The 20,400-nt window shown below is 50.4% G+C and overlaps 1 protein-coding gene across 2 annotated transcripts; it reads right to left on the bottom strand.

Moving 5' to 3' along the window:
- Window positions 1–5,733: 5,733 nt before the first annotated feature.
- Window positions 5,734–19,895, bottom strand: PGF (placental growth factor). 2 transcript variants are annotated; one of them, XM_006865522.1, is made up of 7 exons: window positions 19,818–19,895; window positions 18,428–18,470; window positions 12,633–12,829; window positions 11,789–11,865; window positions 9,425–9,454; window positions 9,249–9,311; window positions 5,734–6,058 (listed from the first exon to the last, which is right to left on the bottom strand). In XM_006865522.1, the coding sequence occupies exons 1-7, from the start codon at window positions 19,890–19,892 to the stop codon at window positions 6,031–6,033; spliced, it is 513 nt and encodes a 170-aa protein (XP_006865584.1). In that variant the 5' UTR covers window positions 19,893–19,895; the 3' UTR covers window positions 5,734–6,030. The 2 variants fall into 2 exon arrangements, with proteins under 2 accessions (XP_006865584.1, XP_006865585.1); XM_006865523.1 differs by lacking the exon at window positions 9,249–9,311 and having other exon boundaries at window positions 19,818–19,892.
- Window positions 19,896–20,400: the final 505 nt, after the last annotated feature.

The following is a 20,400-nucleotide window of genomic DNA, read 5'->3' as shown; positions in this document are numbered from 1 at the left end:
TTGCTAGTGATTGGAATGTAAAGGTGTGGGCGGGGACTGGCCACTCCCTCGAGTACCAGGAGGGCACAGGGAAGTAAGGGAGAACCAAACTCCCTTGCTGCCCACAAAAAGCTTCAGATGAAGTGTCAAGTCAGGCCAGCTGACAGCTTCTCCCTCACTGCTCCTGTTCAACTTCCTCTTCCAGTGGGCACTCAGTCCACCTCTCTGTCCTATCCTCTAAAGCTCAAGATTTCAGGATCATCATCCATATCTATTTCATTTGGTTTCTCATGTTCTTTCTGTGGAAGGTCTGCTCAGTGCATCTGCCTACTCTGCCATCTTGTCTCTCGTTTACTTCTTTGTTGTTGCTATTAGGTGCCTTTGATTGGATTCCGACTCCAAAGACTGCAAATCTTTACAGGAACAGAAAGCCTCATCTTTCTCCCATGGAATGGCTGGTGGGTTTGAATGCCAACCTTGTGGCTAGCAGCCCACGTGTATCCTACAGCGCCACCTCGTACTTCTTAAGTAATATAACTTAACCTCTCTAGCTAACACAGCTCTTCTTATTCTTTTCATTCCTTGAAGAATAGAATTTTCTTTAGCAGGTGGGGAAACTGGGAAGACCTTTGTATGCTATTTTGCCCCATCACACACGCATCTCCTACAAAGTGCCTGGTCCTAGGAGACTAAAAATATTTCTTGTGAATAAATGAGTAACCAGGTTAACCAGCTGACATCTATAATTAAGACCAAATTATTTACTTCTTTCTCCCTAGATCAAGCCACCATAATTGCTTGACTGGATTTACCAGTCTCCTGTTGTTGTTGTTGTTAGGTGCTATTGAGTTGGTTCTGACTTATAGTGACCCCATGTACAATAGAACCAAACACTGCCTGATGCTGAACCTTCCTCACAATTGTTCTTATGTTTGAGACCACTGTTGCAGTTACTGTCTCAGTGTGTCTCATTGGGGTCTTCCTTTTTTTGTCCAGTCTTCTAAATGGTAAGGAGCCTTGGTAGTGCAGTGGGTTATGAGTTGGGCTGCTGACCACAAGGTCAGCAGTATGAATCTGCCAGCTGTTGCACAGGAGAAAGGTGAGGCATTCTGCTCCTGTAAAGATTTATAGCCTCAGAAACCTTATACAGAACCGACTCCATGGCATATAACCACCACCACCACTTTCTAAGTGGTATTCATACCTCCAGTCAAAAATGTAACTGAGGTCTCTTCACTCCTCAACTTGAATGTTTTTCCTCATATCATAACAAAATCCAAACTTTTTTCCCCGGCTGCAAAGTCCTTCATGATCTGGCCCTTTGCCACCTCTAACATCACACCTTCCGTCCCTTTCTCCCTACCCATAATGCTCTAGCCATAGAGGGATTCCTTTCGGACCTTTGCATCAATTATGTCTTCTGTTTGGAATATTCTTACACTTGATCATCACATGACCTATTCCTTGCCTTTTAAACTTCACCATAAATGTCATTATCATAGAGAGGCTTTTTGTGACCTCATGGTATAGAGTATCTATTTCATTTCCTTTTCATATTTTCTATTCTGGCTGCCTATTGCTGTATAACGAACTGCTCCAAAACAGTTTATTCTTATTATATATTTCATGATTCTGTGGGTCAGGAGATCACACAGGGCATAGCTTGTCTCTTGCTGCATCATGTCTGCAACCTGAGCTGAGCATCTCTCTCTCTTGTTTCATCTCTCTATATGACTAGGCTGGGCTTCCTTCAAATATGGTGACCTTAAGAGTAGTTGGACTTATTACATGGCATCTCAGGGATTCAAGAGACCAAGGAAGAAACTGCCAATCCTCTTTAAAGTTAAGCTTGGGACTATTATATCATCCTTTCTTATATACACTATGATTAAAGAAGACCGTGTCAGCTTTAGACCATAGAAGAATTGATGCATTTGAGTTACGGTGTTGGAGGAGAATATGAGAAGTAACATGGACCATGAAAAGAACAAACAAATCTGTGTTGGAAGAAGTACAACCGAATGTTCCCTAGAAGCCAGAATGGTCAGACTTCACCTCTCATCTGGAGGGATCAGTCCCTGGAGAAGGACATCATGCTTGTTAAAGTGGAGAGTTGGAGAAAAAGAGTAAAATCCCAACGAGATGGATTGGCACAGTGGCAGCAGCAATGGGCTCAAGTGTATCAAAGATTGTGAGGCTGGCACAGGGCAGTGTTTCATTCTGTTGTCCATAGTGTCGCTATGAATCAGTACTGACTCAATGGCACCTAACAACAACAATAACATCAGCTCAGATCCAAAAGGAGAGTAAATAAACCTCACTCTCAAAAGGAGTGTCAAAGATTTCAATGTAATCTTTGATATGTCCAAACCATCATCAACTCTTCCTTATTTATTTAGGTACTTATTTATGTAACTTGCTTATTGAGCAAACTGGGATGCAAGCAAATCATTTTTTCTGCTATCACTGCTTCCAGATGAACTAGGTAAGTTCTCCTTGCCCCCCAACAATATCTCAGGCAGATCATCCAATGTTCCCAACATTTTCATTTCATCTAGGTCGGTTCGTCCAATTGAACACAAATTCCCTTCCTGCCCCGAGGTATGGCCTGGATTTGGGCAAGGAAGTGGGAAGGGGCATGGTCTTGTACTTTTTTTTTAAACACAGGGTCTGAAAGGAAAGATTGGGGCCAAGTTCTCAGCTGTGGCCACGTCTTCTCTGGGGATGAATGTACGGGCATGACAGGCACTTGGATGCCAACTCTCTTGTGAGCATGGCTCAGGGCCACCACAGCACACTTCCCTGATGTGGACACTCATCTCCAGCTCTATACCCCCTACTTAGCTCTTGCTCAGCCTACACTCCACTACCTATGTCCTGTGAGTTCTCCTTACTTGCAGGCTAGAGGTTAAATAAGGCAGCTTGATAGAGGTTAAATAAGGCAGCTTATGTGATTCACATTCTGCCATGTGCACGGGACCCATGGGGAACTCCTGCTGGATGTCCCCAGGGGTCTTCTCTTTCTCTCAGTCACTCTCCAATTTTCCACCCCCAACTCCCCATGGGCTAATCTGAACAACAAATCTAATGTCAGGGAGAGAGAAGAAAAGGAACCAAACCCCAGGATTCCTATGACCCATCCCCTTCTCTCTCTGTTTCCTGGTCTTCTGCTTGTGTGGACTTGGGAAAGGGTCACTGGTATGATGTTTGGGGACAGAAAAATTGCTACAACTACCTCTTAATAAATCCTGTAGACAAATATGTTTATTATTTTTTAGAATGTTGGCTACTCAAGACCCCTTTCTCCTTAGCTTTGGGTTCTGTCACAAACTTAACAGGAAAAAGCCATCTAGTAATACATGATTAAGGTCTGTTTCTTCCACTTGAATGTAAGTTACATGAAAGTAAGGTCCTTGTATGCTTGATTCACCACTGGGACCTCAGTGACCAGAACAGTGCCTCGAACACAAATAAGTGATGAACAAAAGAAAAGGGTCTTTGGGAGTCTAAATTATCCGAAAGGGTTGTGGATTCCTTTCCTACTCATTCCTGCTGGGAGGTCCCTAGCCATGGGTGTGGACTTTTGCTTCTGGCCACCAGGAACTACCTGCTTTGTCTAAGCTGTCTGCAGGGGTCACTGGCCTGGGTGGGGAGACTGACCTCCATCTGGGTAACCCTGTGGAGCTGAAAGTCTTGGAGATACTATTGGGGCTGGACTAGGGTCCCTGAGGCTGAGCCAGAGGCCTGACCAAGGGGTGGAAATGCTCTTCTCAGCTTTCAGTCGGCCAAAGGCCACAGCTCTCAGCTCACAACAGCTGTAGCCAGAGTGCAGAGAAGCAGAAGTATATTTCTTCTGCAAAGTGAGTGTCCCCAGGGTTTGCCCCACACCTCCGCTGTGATCACCAGCCAGAAGCACATTCTGACCAGAGTGTCCTCCAGAAGACTCCCGCCCTGGATAAACAGGTCACCAAGAGCAGCTGCCTCAGCAGGGCCACCCCACCCCATCCCACTGGACCCTCCATGGCTTCCCTCCAAAGCTCAAGTCTGGTCTCTGGCCTCCTGGGTCCCTACAGGTTTCTCTGTACAACTCAAAGAGGAAACAGGACAGAGGAGAGGGTGGGGAACTCTCTCCCCACAACATCAAAAGACAAGTACACACACTTTGGGGGCAGTCTGGTACTAAATGGTTTTGTTGTTGTTAAGTGCCGTGGAGTCGGTTCCGACTCATAGTGACCCTGCACAGGGTTTCCGAGGCTGTAAATCTTTACGGGAGCAGAACGCCTCATCTTTCTCCCGTGGAACCACTGGTAGTTTCGAACTGCTGACCTTGCGGTTCACAGCCCGATTCGTAACCACTACGCTACCAGAATGGTTTTAGAATAAAAAAAAAATTAATAGAGTATTTCTTCTTGCTGTTCCACGCTAAGACTTTAAGGAGGAAGGCAGAGGAAGATGGGGAGTAAAAGGGAAGATCAAATGAGCAACCTTTGGCCCTGGAAACCTGAACATGCTGAGGGGATGGTAACTCAGTGCCTTGTGGCCCAGGTCAGGAGATCCCCTCTAAGAGGCCTGGGAGTTCCAGCTGGTCATGGTCTCAAGGGCTGGGTACCAGGCTGGCTTTGGAGGCGAAGGACTGTGTGTCTGAATCTGATGGTGTGTCCGGAGATTGGGGCCAGGTCTCTCCCCAACTTTGGAGACAAGACTACCTCTTGTGAGTACCCTGTTAGGGTTAAAGGAAGGGTGGACTCTGGGGTTTTCCCTAAAACATCTGGTAAAGTTACCCTGAAGGCAGGCTTGGACCACTGAGACTTGAACCTGGGCCCCACTCCAACTTCATTCAGCAAGAGGTATCTAGCTAAGCCCACCCACATTTTCGGGATGAAAAACAGAGGCAGAGGGAAACCCAGTGTCACTGGGTGAGTTAGGGACAAAGCCCAGGCCTCTGCCTCCCAGCTCAGGGATCTTTTGAGTCTCTCAGATCTCAGGAAAGTCATGTCACTTTTGGGGCCTCAGTTTCCTCAGATGTCAAAGGGAGGAAGGGAGGAGGAAGCTAATGTATAGTCATGTGATGTGTTTTCTCACAGCCTGATGAGGCAGGTACTACTTTTGGCCATGTTTTTCAAATGAGGAAACTGAAGGTCAGACAACTCACCTTGTTTCCATTTCCTCTATCTGTCTTTCATTTTCTGCAACTGCCCACTGTTCCCAGCAGATACACTCCCCTGGGTAAGCTGTTTCAGGACTAGAATACTTTATTCAAGAGAATCTGGCTTGGCAGTCAGACAGCCCTCCAGGGGCAGCTTGTGTCGTGGGGGGAGGGGCCCAGGACCCTCAGGGAACCTGTTCCCCTTGCCATATGTCAGGGCCCTCTCCCCGCAGTGGAAACCCATCCCCGTTGATGGGGCGGCTCCTTGTCCAGCCCAGAGCTCACCCTTTGCCTGTGTCCCTGTGAGGGGCAGCTCAGCAGTGTCTTGGTCAGAAAGAACAATGTCCCAGCACAGGCAGTGACAAATGTGAGAAGAGACTGTAAGGGAAAAGGAGCAGCGTGGCCCCAGGCTGAACGTTTCTATCTCTGCGGTGACCATCTGCTGCCAGGAAGAAGAGGAAGCAGCAGATACCTCCAGCCTTCCCAGCTTCCATCCAGCCAGAGCCACAACAACCCAGAAAAGCCTCCTTTACCCTCACCAGGCCAGGAGCGCCCATAGCGAGGGCTGCTGTCCATGCACAGCCCAAGGCCCCAAACAGAAGGTGGGCGAGCCCCAGGGACTCTGAGGCCTGGCTGCCTCCTCACAAGACCACGTGTCCTGCTTCTTCTCAAGTGGAAGCATCCCCTGGTCTGTGGTCACCTTCTTTCTTTCTCTCACGTTCTGTGTAAGGCATTGAATTCCTGAGGGTCCTGTCTTCCTGGTCCCTCATCTTGGAGGAGTGAGTCATTCAGCAGGGATACAATTGGCTAATAAATAGGGTGCAGGTGCCAGTAGGGAGGTAACTGAGTGTGACGGTAATAAATACACGAGCCGGGAGTGGGGTCTCTCTCCTCCAAGGGGCTGGTTACCTCCGGGGTACAGCATCGCCGCACCTACCAGGGACCAAACACAGACGAGGGGTCAGCAGCTGGCCGAGGCTGGGGTCCCCTCCTAAGGGTGGGGGACAGACCCAGAGGAGAAGCGTGGACAGGGAGCGTGGGGAGAATGCAGCCGCCCTGAATCCCTGCTTGTACCAAGGCAACTAAAAGCTAAGAGCTACCCTTCACCAAGCACTTACCCAGGGGCCCGGCCCTGTGCTAAGCGCAGTCTCTTTTATCTTTAACAACACCCATGAGGAAGACACTATTATTGCCCTTCTCTCACAGATGAGGAGACTGAGGCTCAGAGAGGTTAATAAACTTGCCCCAGGTCACACAGCTAGTCAGCGGCAGAGTGAGGATTTGAACCCAACCTGACTTCATGCTATGATGCCTAATGTTACTTTAGCACAGCCACCTTCAAGCAGGGAGATACATGAAGATTGTCCAAATCACACTTCACATGGGTTCTGCTAGTTTTAAAGAAATTCATTTGCTGCCGCCATACCTACTCTGTCGTAAAATCGGCTGGGTGAGTTAGTGCCTGTGGTCATCCTTCCCACTGCCCTTCTTCTTTTAGAAAGAAAGAATGGCTTCTTGCCCATTTCAAGTCCTTAAGTGCTTTGCCCTAAGGTAAAAATATTCAGAAACACTACACATAAGAACAATTTGAGCTATTGGTTGGTATAGATGTTGAAAAAGAAAAGAAATAAGGCTAATGACTGGGTAACCAATCATGAGTTGGTTTCCAAGTCTTTGTTTTCAACAAAATTGATAGATCCTTAAAAATAATTTTTGCTGGCAGATCACTATGAGTTCTTTGGCAAGTAATTTAGAAGGAAACCAAGTAACTGAGTGACGCTGGTAAAGCAAGACCCCTTTATAGTCCCACTGACATGTTTACGTGAACAAGCTTCCTCAAGCTTTCCATCTATAAAAATGGTAAACAGAAATGGAATTAATGTTGAATTCATGTTCCTTAATGGACACATTGACTAACTGAAAAGAAAGAAGTGTCCACATCCTTCTCACTGGTTTCCCAATAAGATTCACTCGTATGTTTCACATTTATTAAAATGTGCATTTGTGCTGTTTTGATCAGTTGATACTACTAACTATTTTGATAACTCATTAAAAAGAAATTTTACCTTAGAGCTTTATGCTCACAGGAAATCTACAATAATTCAAATTTACATGCCTTCTTTGTGGCAGAAGAATATGATAAAAGATCTTTAGCATAAGAAACATTAAATTAGGCTTAAATTCTGTGGGGGAAGTGAAGTGGAAATATACAAGCTCAAGACAAAAAGAAGTAATGTAAATACGCAATGTGTGTTGTTAAGTGCTGTACGGTCAGTTAGAATTCATAGCAACCCTGTATATGGTTTCCAAAAAGCGGCTGGTTGCTTTAAACGGCCAACCTTGTGGTTCAACCCGATCTTGCGGACCTGTGCTTTATCCTACAGTGCCACACCAGAACTCCTAAATATGCAATGTCAACTATTAAAGAAGAGAGGAGCTGTGGGTTAGACAATGGGCTGTTAACTGCAAGGCCAGCGGTTCAAACCCATCAGCTGCTCCTCAGGAGACAGATGAGACTGTTTGTTCCCATAAAGACTTACAGTTTTGGAAACCCTATATACTTCGGACATGTTATCAGGAGGGATCAGTCCTTGGAGAAAGATACCATGTTTGGTAAAGTGGAGGGTCAGAAAAAAGAGGAAGACCCCACAATGAGATGGATTGGCACAGTGATGGAAGCAATGGGCTCGGGTGTAGCAACCATTGTGAAGTTGGCCAAGGACCGGGCAGTGTTTTGTTCTGTTGTGCAGAGGGTTATTATGAATTGGAACTGACATGATGACACCTAACAACAATGTGAATGGCAGGAGATTTGGTTTCATGTACTTTATTGGGTGGGGAGCATGGTGGCCCTGTAGGATGAGCACTGAACGATGAAACACAGGGTCAGCCAATCCTCTGGAGAAAGATGAGGTTTTCTACTGCTGCAAAGATTTACAGCCTCAGAAACCCCATGCAGGGTCATTATGAGTTGGAACCACCTCGACGTCACTCAACAGCAACAACAGCCACTTTTTGGTTGTTGCTCAGTTTTTAAAAAACTGGATAATGGTGAACCTTAAATTAGGTTAGCATCTAGATTCCATAGGATACACCTGAAGAATTATGTAAATAGTTCTATTAAAATTAAAACAGAAATGTTTATAAAAGATCAGAAATTATATCCTTTGTACCTATTTATAATTATGATGAAAAGGATCAAGGCCAACTTTAAAATGAGCAAGAGAGCATATGGTTTTTTTAAATTCTTTTTGGATGTCCCCAAATAAGATGTGTTAAAGATGTTGTCCTAGAAAACAGGCCAAGGGACACTGGCATCTGGGTCTGCCTGGACGTCTGACTTCAGTGCTATCTCCTTCCTCAAATCCCCACTTAGGCCCAGGGCAAAGAGTCCCTGTTTCCACAGAGGTATGTGTGGGTGGAGGAATCTCGGTCTGTGTGTGTGTGGGGGGGGGGGGGGAGCAGCTCCCACCCAAAGATGTGAACTATTTACTATACACAGGAAATATATTTTTTTTAAAAAGCAAAAAACTACTCTTACAGATTTGGGTTTAGACTTTTCCTTCTCTAATTCTTCTCTCCCAGACACACACACATGGGATTCCAGCCTGCTGCCACCAGGTGAGATACCAAGATGGGGAGGGTAAGAGGAAGAAGCAAGGAGACCTCAAAGCCCCCTGGGGTCCAGTGGCAAGGTGCACCTTCCCTAGATAATTTTTCAGTTGCTAGAATTTTCTCCTCGAACATAAGTACCATAAGAACAGGAATCCTGTGTTTTGTTTATTGATGCACCTGGCATACAGTAGGTATTACATAAGTGTTTGAGGAAAGACCATATACTTGGCAGATCCCTTGCTCCCTCATTCTACAGAGAGAGAAAAACTAGCCTCAGAAAAGTGAAAAGATGTGTTCAAGGCTAAGCCCGGACAAGAACCACGGGTCCGCAAGGCTTCCTGAGCCCTAGAACCTCTAGGAGATGCAGCTCCTTGCTCTGACCCTGAGCCTGACCTTTCCCCCTCCCGGATCTCTACCCCCTGCTAGCAGGCTGGCTGGGGCTCCCCTCTGGCCCAGCCACTTTGCCATCCCTGGGCCCCACCCCACCCCCACCCCCCTGCACACTCACAGATGGCAGTCTGTGGGTCTCTGCTTCTCTCTCTTCCTCTTCCCCCTGCCCTTGGGTCTCCTCCTGCAATAAGCCAAAAGCGTCAGGACAAGGTAGCGGTGGGGGTGGGGTGAGGGGAAGCCCATGCTAGGACAGAGGCTGGTAAGAATAGCCCCAGCCCCAGCCAGGCCACTTACCTTTCTGGCTTCATCTTCTCCCGCAGAGGCCTGGGAAAACAGAGAGAGGGGCAGGGGAGAAGCAGGAAAGTGGTCAGTGGGGGCTTCCTGTTGCCCCCATACCTCCCTTCAGACATCCCAAGTCCCGGACTTGAAGTTAACTCTAGGGCCACTAGGGGGTAGCATGGAGCTAGACAGGGATCTATGGTCAGAGGCTTCTAGGCTTTAGTTCCCACTCTAATCTCTAAGGACCCCAGTGCGAGAGGGACTTACTTCCCTTTTGGGACCCTTTCCATACCCTTACACACTCTTTGGATTGTTGACATTAAATCAGGGTACTTCTGAATCTGTTTTCTGCTGTCCCACTAAGCCTGTCTCTATTTGCTTCCTCCCCTTGCTCCAGCCCTGCCTTCCAATTGCATTCTGGGTGTTTCCTAAAGAGTGGTAAATGGCAGGTCAGGCCATAAATTGGGAATGGTTGCCTTGCTGCCAGGTAAGGCTGCCTGTCAATGCACCCTCCCCTCCCCACCCTCCAAGGCTGTGTAATGAGAGTGGAGAAGGGGAAGGGGAGTTGAGCACAGCCCACAGCCACCAGCCATGTCCCGAATTGACCTCCCAGTGCTGTGGCTGTTGACCCAGAAGAGAGAAGAATGGTGTCCCCACTGCCTGGCCCATTGGAAGGGGACAGACCTCAGTATCCCCTGAAGTGAGTGGAGGGAGCATAGTGTAGCTAGGTAAGAGTCCGTCTCAGGGTCACGGACTGCTACCCGAGGCTGGATGCTTCACTGGGAGCCAGGGCAGGGAACCGAGGCCTCTTAAGGCTATCTTCGCTGTACTTCTGCCACCTTGGGCAAATCAGAGACACTCTCAGAGCCACAGTCTCTTCCTCTGCCTGCTCCAACAAGAGTGGCTGAGAGCAACAGTGATGTAGAAGAAGGTGAAAGGTCACCATCCAGCATTGGTCCGGAGGCTTAATCACTGAACTACTGTTACATGGCTAAACCCTAACTGGGAGGAGTGGGAGGAGAGAGATGGAGGCTGTGCCCCCAACATTGATTCAATGAAGATGACCTGGAGCCTGGGCTCAGGGCCCAAAGGGACATTGTTGTTGTTGTTGTTGTTGTCAAGTGCTGTTGAGTCGGTTTCGACTCATAGTGATCCTGTATAGTGTTTCCAAGGATTGGCTGGTGGGTTTGAACCATTGGCCTTGTGGTTAGCAGTCCAGTGTTTATCACTACACCAATCCTAAAATAGTACTGGGGCTCTTAGAGAATGTGGTAGCAGCCATGAGAAAAGGGCAAACTTAGGGGTCAGCAGGACTGGGGTTCCAATCCCTCCTGCCACACTTACTAGCTGTGGAAAATTACATAACCCTTTTGTTGTGGTGGTGAAGTGCCATTGAGTCGGTTCCGACCCATAGCGACTCTGTATAGGGTTTCCAAGGAGCAGCTGGTGAGCTTGAACCGCCAACCTTACAGTTCAAACGGCTTTGCGGTCTGACGCATTAACCCACAGCGCCACTACTAAGCCTCAATTTCCTCATCTATAAAATGGGAGTGACAATAGTACCTACCCCCTAGGGTTGTTAGGGGAGCAGAGACCTTATCTATTTTGTTCATCATTTTATCCCAAGCATCTAGGACAATGTTTGACAAGCAGTAGATGCTCAATAAATACTTGTTGAATAAATGAGAAAACACCCCCTAATGTGTGAGGTTGGGCACAAATTAGTCAGCCCTTCTCTTCTCCCCCAGAAAAGAGCTCAGTTTCTCTAACCTCAGCCCACTTCTCTCTTCTCTGAAGCTAGCTGGAAATGCCAGGATTGCTGTTCCTAGTAGCTAAGGTTCAGAGTGTTCCTGGGCTGAGGTGCTGCAGGGCAAGAGGGGGTGGGTGTCCTCAACCTTGAAGAAACCACACTGCCTCATCTCTTGTGTCCCTTTCCTCCCTCCAGGCCTTGTCCTGCTTTCTGTTCCTCAGCCCACTCTGCCACTCCCATGGGCACACAGTCTGGTCCTGAATGGGGTCCACACTTGCAGTATCTTTGCTCCCTGGTGCCTCTCCCTGGAGCCTATGGCAGGTGGGGAAGGGAGGATAGACTCCCAGCTCCTGCAAAGGGATCCAGGTTCCTCTTCTCTGAGGTGTCTTGACAGCTGCACTCCAGCTGCTGGGAGCACCACTCAGGCAGTACCGGCTCGGGTCAGGGACAAAATGAAAGGCAGTTGCTATGCCTTGGAGTGGGTTCCCAGTTTTCTACTGGGAAGGAGGTGCCGCCCACAGCAGGGATGGACAGCCACGGCTTGGACCCAGGATCCCCTCAGGCCCACCTTCCCTGAGACTTCCAGGTGTGTGTGGGGCCTGTCCCTGCTCCCCTCGGTGAGGACCTACCTGCACTCACAGAGCACGTGCTGAGAGAATGTCAGCTCCACATAGGACAGTGGGTCCCCAGAGCGGATTTTCAGGAGCTTCAGGGAGAGAAAGGTGGATGCCTGGGTTGGGGATTGTCCCATGGGTTTCCAACAGCCCACTCGCCCCCGCTCCCCTGTGGGACAGTCCTGAGCAAGGGAAAGGACATCTCTAAACCTTCACTGTAAGAAGAGGATAGCACCTGCCTCAAAGGACTGAATGAGGCAAGCGCCTGGTACAGTGCCTGGCATTCCAAAACCTCTCTCTCTCTCTCTCTCTCTCTCTCTCTCTCTCTCTGTGAGTGTGTGTGTGTGTGTGAACCTAGCTTGCTTGCTAGGGCACCAAGTAGCAAACAGAAAAGAACTAAAAGAAAACCCAGTTGCCATCAATTACCTTCTGGCTTGTGATAGCCCCATGCATTCTAGAATAGAATTACATTCTATAAGGTTTTCAATAGAAGCAGATCATCAGACCTTTCTTCTGAAGCACTTCTGGATAGATTTGAACCACCAACATTTTTGTTAGTAGCCCTGTGTTTAACTGTTTATACCACCAAGAACTTCTCAGTATAAACAAGGTCGTTAAGGTGAATAGATTTCTTTTCCAAGGACTTTCAAACCTCCTGGATTTTGGGATAGGGCTAAACTTGGATAGGGCTTAGCATGGTGTATGGCTCAGAAGGCAGGCTTGGTACTGGGCTCATGAGGGCAATTAGGAGTCAAGTTCTAGGTCTGGTCTCTTTCTCTCTGGGTCCCTTCAAGGCTTGGTGACCTTAGCAGGGACGTGGGCAATGGGGTGATGGGAGGCATCTGGAGTCCTTCCCTACCTGCATGGTGACATTGACTGTCTCCACGGGCACACAGTGCAGGGTTTCATCACCACAGCAGCCTGTGCAGCGCAGCAGGGAGACGCAGGACGGGCTGAATATATGCTCCACCTCGTTAGGGTACTCAGACACGACGTCCACCAGCCTTTCCAGGGCCCGGCAGTAGCTGCGACCCCACACCTCCTGGAAGGGCACCACTGTAGGGAGACATAGACCACAGGGTTAGGCCAGAGGGGATCCTTTCCCCAAGACACTCTGTCCCCCTCCTCCAGGAATCCCCAGTCCTCTCTTCACTGGCCTTGAACTGAGCTCGTGAGGATGATGGCTGGACCCTTAGTTCATCAGCTGGATGGAAAGCTCAGTGATATGGAATGTCCCCCTGTCCAGGGTTCTCTGCAACAATTTTACGTCTAGGCGCTAGAGCCCTGGCCTCAGTGCCAGGAGCTATGAAGAGTATGCACCTGGCAACCCCCAAGACCCTCAGGGTCTTTCTCAGGCCCGCCCTGGTGGTGTCTCCTCTATCTTGAGGAACTGGAGGAAACCAGCCAGTTCTGGAGTTTCCCAGGGAGGGCTGACTTTCCTCTTAGTCTTCTCAAAAACCTCTCACAGTGCTCCGATTTCCTGCCTCACTGGGTGTCAGCAAATCTTCCCGTTAACCGAGACTTCACTGTGCCCCACTCTGACCCTTGTTTTCATTCAGCCAGCCCTTACCTGAGCCAGCACAGTATAACAGGAATTCCCATCTTTAGGCTTACCCTCTTCATGGTCCATTTCTATCCAAATCCTATCCCTCATTTCTCCTGGCCCACCTCCTCTTGGAAGCTTTCTCCAACATTCCAGTATGAACAGATGTTCCTCCCTTGAACATAACATGGTCCCAAGGGCTTGTCTTATCTCGGTCCTTGGTGGCTCTTATCTCCTTTACGACCTAATCGAGCCTCTGTGAGGACAGGGACTGAGGTGCCCAGTAAACACAGGCTAAGTAACTACTGATTGGTTCGAGGATAATTCACTGAGGAGAATCAGTTACATCCTCAGTGCCCACAATGTCCCGGTGGTCGTGAATGGAATCTTTTAGAAGCTGATCTGGAATACCTCAAAGAGTGACATCACTAGAGAGTGCAGACCACACCAGGTGACACTGTTGGGGGGGGGAAGGTGACACCAAAATGACCATCTACAAAGATTTTTGTGTAGTGTTTCAGCAGAAATTTATTATGTTTTAAAGAAGTGTCCCCGTAGTTAGTTATAACAACAAAAACATTTTTCATAAACCCAGCTTGCATGTATTAATATACTTATGTTGTTGTTAAGTGCCATCAAGTCAGTTCTGGCTCATAGCGACCCTGTATAGGGTTTCCAAGGAGCGGCTGGTGAGTTTGAACCACTGACCTTGTGGTTCACACCAGGACTTCATCAATATTCTAACAAGGCTAAAATTCTATGCTAATTTACTTTTTGAACCTTCTAATGGGAATCCTGGTGTGGCGCTGTGGGTTAATGCGCCAGACTGCAAAGCCATTTGAACTTCAAGGTTGGCAGTTCAAGCTCACCTGCTGCTCCTTGGAAACCCTATACACGGTCGCTATTGGTCGGAACCGACTCAACGGCGCTTCACAACAACAACAAATCGGTTGGAATAGACTCAACGGCACTTAACAACAACCTTAACAACGACAACAACACTGTTCATTCATCTGCATTCACTACAAGCACATGTTTTGTTGCTTTGTATAACCACTGCCTTTGTCAAATTTCCTGTTGCCTTAGCTCCCATATTGTGTTAAGTAGTACTTGTGAACCTCTATCAAGAACTTTTATTGAGAATGAAGCAGTAATTAAAGGAATAGAAGAAGAAAAAATTTCAAAGGTTTCCACGGTTATGAATAATGTAACTAATAAGGTTAAAAGATTTTTACAAAATGATTTTATTGTTAGTGTTCATATAACCCAAGAAAGAAGACATGTAAGCAATTTACAACTATATTTATCACATATTATTCTATAATCAAAGCTGACAATAAACATTACGAAGGGAGTCCTGGTGTGGCGCTGTAGGATAAGCACTGGACTGCTAACCACAGTCAGCAGTTCAAACCCATCAACCACTCCTTGGAAGCCCTATACAGGGTCGGAACTGATTTGACAGAACTTAACAACAACAACCACACAACAACCAGGATTCTCTATGGTTTAGTATTGGAGGAAGTTCATGGGTGGGGTGACATCATTAGTTATGCACTGGGTGACACTAGTCCTCAAATCCCCTGTTCCTTGAGGAAAATGCCTGAGACCAGGTTCTGAACAAGCACAAAGGTAGTGAGTGGCTAGAGCCAGCAGACCTGGCCCCTGGCCCAGGTCCTATGCTGCCTGTGTGGTCTTAGGGAGGTCCCTAAACCTTTCTGGGCATATCAGTTTCCTCAGCTGGGAAAAGAGAAGGTTGGGAACAGATGGTTGCTAAGGTCTCTCCAGCTCTGGCTCATGGACTGCAACCCAGCCCAGCCTTGAGACTATTGCACAGAAACCTGTCCTGCCTGGGTCATTCTGTCCGCTCATTCCAGACAGTCACTCTCTGCTGGTGGGGAAGCGTAGGGGGGCTGGGTCACCTAGGGACCCTGAGCCTCTCTACCTCAGAGCAATGGCCTCTCCTAGAAGCTCCCCACTTGTTCCATGGCTTTTCCTAGGAGGCAGAAGGGGTCAAAGTCCATTCCACTAAGCCTAAGAGGGTGTGAGTCCCGGGTAATCTCAGAGGAAAAATAAGCCTCGGCCCTAGCAGAGGCCCTCAGGAAAGGTTGGGAGCTGGTGGAAAATACCCAAGAGGCGGTGTGTCCACGTGGAGCTGGCCGAGGTGGCCAGAGGTAATAAACTGTGCTTATCTGTGTGTCTGTTGCTCAGTTCGGCCCTGCTCTGCTTAGGGGGCACTAGGGCTGGGCTTGTGCTGGAAAGGGGCCCCAGGGCCCTCCCCTGACTCCACCTCTCCAGGCTGCCGGGACACTCCTACTGGACCCAAGTGGGAAACAAGCCCTCTTTCCCCAAAGGCAGGCCTGAAACCAGGGGAAGCCTGCCTTTGCAACAGCACCCCCTGTCATCAACTCTGCGAGCTCTGTGTTTAGTCTAAAATTTTCATAAGTATTAAATTAATGTGACTCTGGACGTTTAATCTCCTTCTTGGAGAATTTAAATAACACCAGAGGAAAGCACCACAGGAGGCTGGAGCCCTGCCTGGGACCAGTCTGCAAGGAGAGGGACAGCAGCACTCCAGCCCCCTACCATGGCGCAAACAGACACCCACCCAGCTGGGCTGTGAGGGCCTTGGTGACATTAAGCAGAGGTGGCAGTAGAAGGGACTTCCTTTTCTCAGCTTCACTCCTGGCCATGCAGTCTCTGTCTGTAGGACCCAGGCTCCTGAGACCCACCACTTCCTGGGTGGGTCAGGTTGGGGAAGGACTGAGAGGGAGATGGGCCTGGGGCTGGGTCACCTGGCAGCCACTAGGAGAAAGGATGAGCCATCCCCGAGGCCCTGTCGGGTGTGTGAGAGAAAGAGGGGGATGGGCCAGGGGCCTGGCTGAGGGAGCTAGCAGTGACCGCTCCCAGATGTGGGCTGAGCCCCTCAGGAAGAGCTCTGCTCAGCCGCTCCTGAGAGCACTTCCTCTGGCCCCAGACCTGCTCCAGAGGCGGGGGCAGGGTGAGGGAGTAAGAGCTACAGCCCAGTCGGGCGCCTGGCCAGGCCTGGGCGGTACTCTGGGGCCACGAGTGGGCTCTTAGCTCTCTCTCCAGCCCTATGGGTAAGCCTCCCATCTGGCTCCAGCTGCCTATAGCCCAGAAAAGAGGAGCCCCAAGAAGTTTAATCCTAAAAGCAAGCTCCTGAGGAAGTCAATGGGGCGGGGCCACAGGGCTGGGCAGAGCTGCTGGCCACTGTCCCGAGCCTGGCAGGTGTCCTCCCCATGGTTACGGGCAGCAGCGCCGCCGGCTCACAGCCAGCCTGCCTGCCTAGAGGGACACCCTGCTCATTGCCTGCTCAGCCACTGAGCCCTTAGGAGCCTGCTCTCTTCTGCTACATACACGGGAAAGAGAAGGTCTCTCAGGGCCTCAGGCTCCTCGTCCGTAAAATGTGGAGACAGATACCAATGCCCTCCTAGTTCACAGCCTTGTGGTCAGGGCAGAATTGTTATTGCTAAGTGGGGTTGAGTCGATTCTGACTCATAGCGACCCTGCATAGGGTTTCCAAGGAGTGGCTGGTAGGCTTGAACCTCTGACCTTGTGGTTATCCTACACTGCCATACCAGGACTCCAGGATAGAATTACAGTATGGTCATCCATGTCTGAGACTAGAAAGCCTTCCTCCTCAATATGGACCCCGTTGTCCTGGTGTGGAGCTGTGAGTTAATGTGTCAGACTGCAAAGCCATTTGAACGGTAAGGTCAGTGGTTCAAGCTCACCAGTTGCTCCTTGAAAACCCTATAAAGGGTCGCTATGGGTCGGAACCGACTGGACGGCACTTAACAACAACAACATGAGCCAAATCAACTCGATGGCAGCGGGTTTGCTTTGCTACTTTGAGAGGGTAACACTTTCAGTTTTGATCACTGGGAGCTAAAGCTCATTGGAATTCCCTGGGCGGTAATACTAGCTCCCCATTGATCAGAATGACAGGCCCTCACCCTGATCCCTGGGGTCCTCCAAGGCGTTACAATACCTTATCATCTCAGGTGTCATTGATTCTATTGCCCCCATATGACAGATGAGAAAACTGAGGCTGAGACTTCTCTGATAACCACTGCCCAAACTACACAAGGGGTGGGAGTGTGTGTGTGGGGGTGTCTCTCCAAATCCCAGAGATCCCAGAGAGCATACTATTGTGCCAGTTCCAACGGGCATACAGAGGTGGGGGTGGGCCTGTGAAGTCAAGAGCAGCTACATCGCCCACCTCCTCAGGTGGCCACTGGACTGAGACTCCGCTGAAGGAGCACAGACAGATCTGGGAAAGGCTGCTGCCAGGCAGACAGACGGGTGGGCGGGCAGGCGATAAGCCTGAAGAGGGTGTTCCCAGTTCCCAAATGGCTATCACGCGTGTGCGTGTGCACGCCCCTACACGCCCCCTCTCCCACAGCACCGTGGAAAACCTCGGCAGTGGTGTGTGGCCACTTGGCACGTCTCAGAGAGTCAAGGAGGGTGGAGGAAGGCAGGGGCCCTGGCATGGGCCTCCTCCCTTCTGTACGTATGTCTCTTAGGCAAACGTCTCATTGCCCTTTGAAGATTCCCTCTTGATGCAACCCTGAGTGGGGAATGAAGCGGCAGAGTAGGGCCAGACTCCTGTTCTGTTTGTAATCAATGAAAGTCTGGTCAGATGCCTGCAGCTCCGTCAGGGCTGGGTTGCTGGGAAGGTCCCTTACCCCTCCCTGACACTCTTGACTGCTTGCCCACTGACTCCAGTTACCAGACCCCCACTCTGGCCCCTGACATACACTTCCTGACTGACCCTCTAAGACCTGATCTGTCCCCTCACAACATGCTGGGACTAGAATACCCAGCCAGTTCAGCCCTGGGTATTCTAGTCCCAGCTTTGTTCCCTGTGTTCTGGGTGATGCTGACCTGAACGCACCTACTCTAGCTCTCTGGGTCACAGTGGGGGGAATCTCTCAGGTCTTATCAATTTCATTAGCCAGGATGTCTAGCTGGTAGACTCTCCTCAGCTTAGCCTGCACTCACCCATCATGCTCAGCATCTGCCTTGACTTGGGAGGAACGAGGAGAGGGGCTCAGTGAGTAGGTGCACCCCTAGCCCAGTCAGCTTACCTTCCATCTCTGATGAGCCATTCCCAGCAGACAGGGCCCACTGCTGTGAACAGAAAGATGCAGAGATTAAAGGGACTATCTTGGGGCTCTAGTAGCAAAGTGGTTACGAGTCGGGCTGCGAACCTCAGGGTCAGCAGTTCAAAACTACCAGCTGTTCCACGGGAGAAAGATGAGGCATTCTGCTCCTGTAAAGATTTACAGCCTCAGAAACCCTGTACAGGGTCACTATGAGTCCGAACCGACTCCACAGCACATAACAACAACAAAAAAAAGTCTGCACGCTGGCAAGACAGTAGTGGCCCCTCTAAGCCTCCTCTCACTGGCTCCACACAGGCTTTGCCCAGTCTCATATCTGCCTCTTTCCAGGAGCAACTAAAATCACTTGGTGAGTCTTGCCTATCTGTGCCCTCAGTTTCCTCATTTGGAATAAGGTAGGTTACAGTGGCTTTTTAGAGGTCCTTTGCCTTCTGTGTTCTAAAGGTTTTGCAATCCTTTGGGGGGGTCTCCCTTCCATTCAGACCCCAGCCCAGCCCTGCTGGGCCCTATACAGCCTGCCTTGGCCTGTTGCCAGAGCCCAGGGGGAAGCGATCAGCTGGTGGGAGCTGAGGGGCTGGAGCGGTGGCGCCAGGAGCTGGTGGTGCCGGTAACGTTACACCTCTGGCCAGCCCCTCACCAGGCAGGCGGTGGCGGGCTTCTGGGCCCCTGGGGCTGAGGCTGGGGACTCCCAGGGCAGTGGGGCAGCACAGTGGGAAGGGAACTCATTGGCTTTGTCAGGATTTCACTGCCCATGCTGGCTCCCAGCCAGACTCACCCAGTTCCTGGGAAAAGGGCCCTGCTGACTTCCCAGGCCCCACACTCAGGACCTCCGGCCACCCACCCGGGAGACAGGACACAGTGAGACCCCTTGTCTTGTCTTGTCCCCAGCCCACCCAGGAGACCAGAGCCCAGCCCTTCGCCCTGGTGGGGGCAGGGCCTGGCTTCCCCTCAACCAGGCTGGGTCAGAGGTCCTGGGGGGTGCCTGTCTGGTCACATCGCATCGACCCTGACCAAAAGGCCAGGGACCTGTCTGAGATTAGTGAAGAGATGCTTTTAGCAAAGCTGCTATGGCTCCAGGAACCAGACAAGAGACCTCTCTCCCTTCTCTGTGGCTTCCCCTCCCCCACCACGACAGCTACGGGGTGGGGTGGGGTGGGGGGCTGGGATAAGGGGTCACCCATCTTGAGATGTCCTCTTCAGGGACGAGGGTCCAAACTGGCTTCTGGGAATGGATGGGGCATCCTTGGAGGTGCCGCTCCATGGAGACGATCTGTGATCCCACAAGTCCCTACTTTGGGTGCTTGCTGGGAACAGGCAACTCAGGACAGCCAGGCTTGGGATGGGGCGTGCTTACCTGGGGGGGCACAGCAGGCAGTGCCAGCCCAGCCAGAAGCTGCAGGAAGCAAGTGAACAGTCTCATGGCAGGCATCTTCTCAGATTTCCCAGGCCAGGGGGCTCCGAAGAAAAACCACCATGCTCATCCCGCAGGGAGCCCTTGGTACAGGAAGAGAAGAGCCCAGTGGGGCACCACTCACTGCTGCCCCAAGGCCCCTACTGGGGGTTCGAGCATCCTTTGGACGCTCTAGGAGTCAGGAGCCCGCAGGTGAGGCTGTGCTGGGGCACCTGTGGGGAGAGGCCGGTGGGACGGGGTGGTGTGGGGCAGGAGTATTCCTCGGAGGCTCCGTCAGGCACCCAGCGCGAGCCCAGGTCCTCCCGTGGCTGAGCAGGAGTCTAAAGATACAGTGGCCTCCTCAGACAGCAGCAACCTTCTGGGACTGAAGCTGGTCGGCGACTGGGTTTCGGGGCTGGGAATGGGGGCGGGGCTCCAGGCCTGTCCCGCCCACGGGGGCGGCTCCCGGCGGTCGAGGCGGGGCGTCGGGACCCGGCGGCCCTGACCCCGGAGCGCGTAGAACTCCCGCGGAGCCCAGCCCGCAGCC

This window comes from Chrysochloris asiatica, unplaced genomic scaffold (assembly GCF_000296735.1).
Source record: "Chrysochloris asiatica unplaced genomic scaffold, ChrAsi1.0 scaffold00079, whole genome shotgun sequence".
Lineage (NCBI taxonomy): Eukaryota > Metazoa > Chordata > Mammalia > Afrosoricida > Chrysochloridae > Chrysochloris > Chrysochloris asiatica.
This window is presented reverse-complemented; position numbering and strand designations above follow the sequence as displayed.

Excerpts from the sequence above, each read along its gene's own strand:
- PGF (XM_006865522.1), bottom strand. The coding sequence starts at position 19,892 with ATGCCTGCCATGAGACTGTTCACTTGCTTCCTGCAGCTTCTGGCTGGG. Across the intron at positions 12,830-18,427 it reads TGGCTCATCAGAGATGGAAG|TGGTGCCCTTCCAGGAGGTG; the intron begins GTAAGCTGACTG and ends GTCTCCCTACAG. Across the intron at positions 11,866-12,632 it reads CAGTCAATGTCACCATGCAG|CTCCTGAAAATCCGCTCTGG; the intron begins GTAGGGAAGGAC and ends CTCTCCCTGAAG.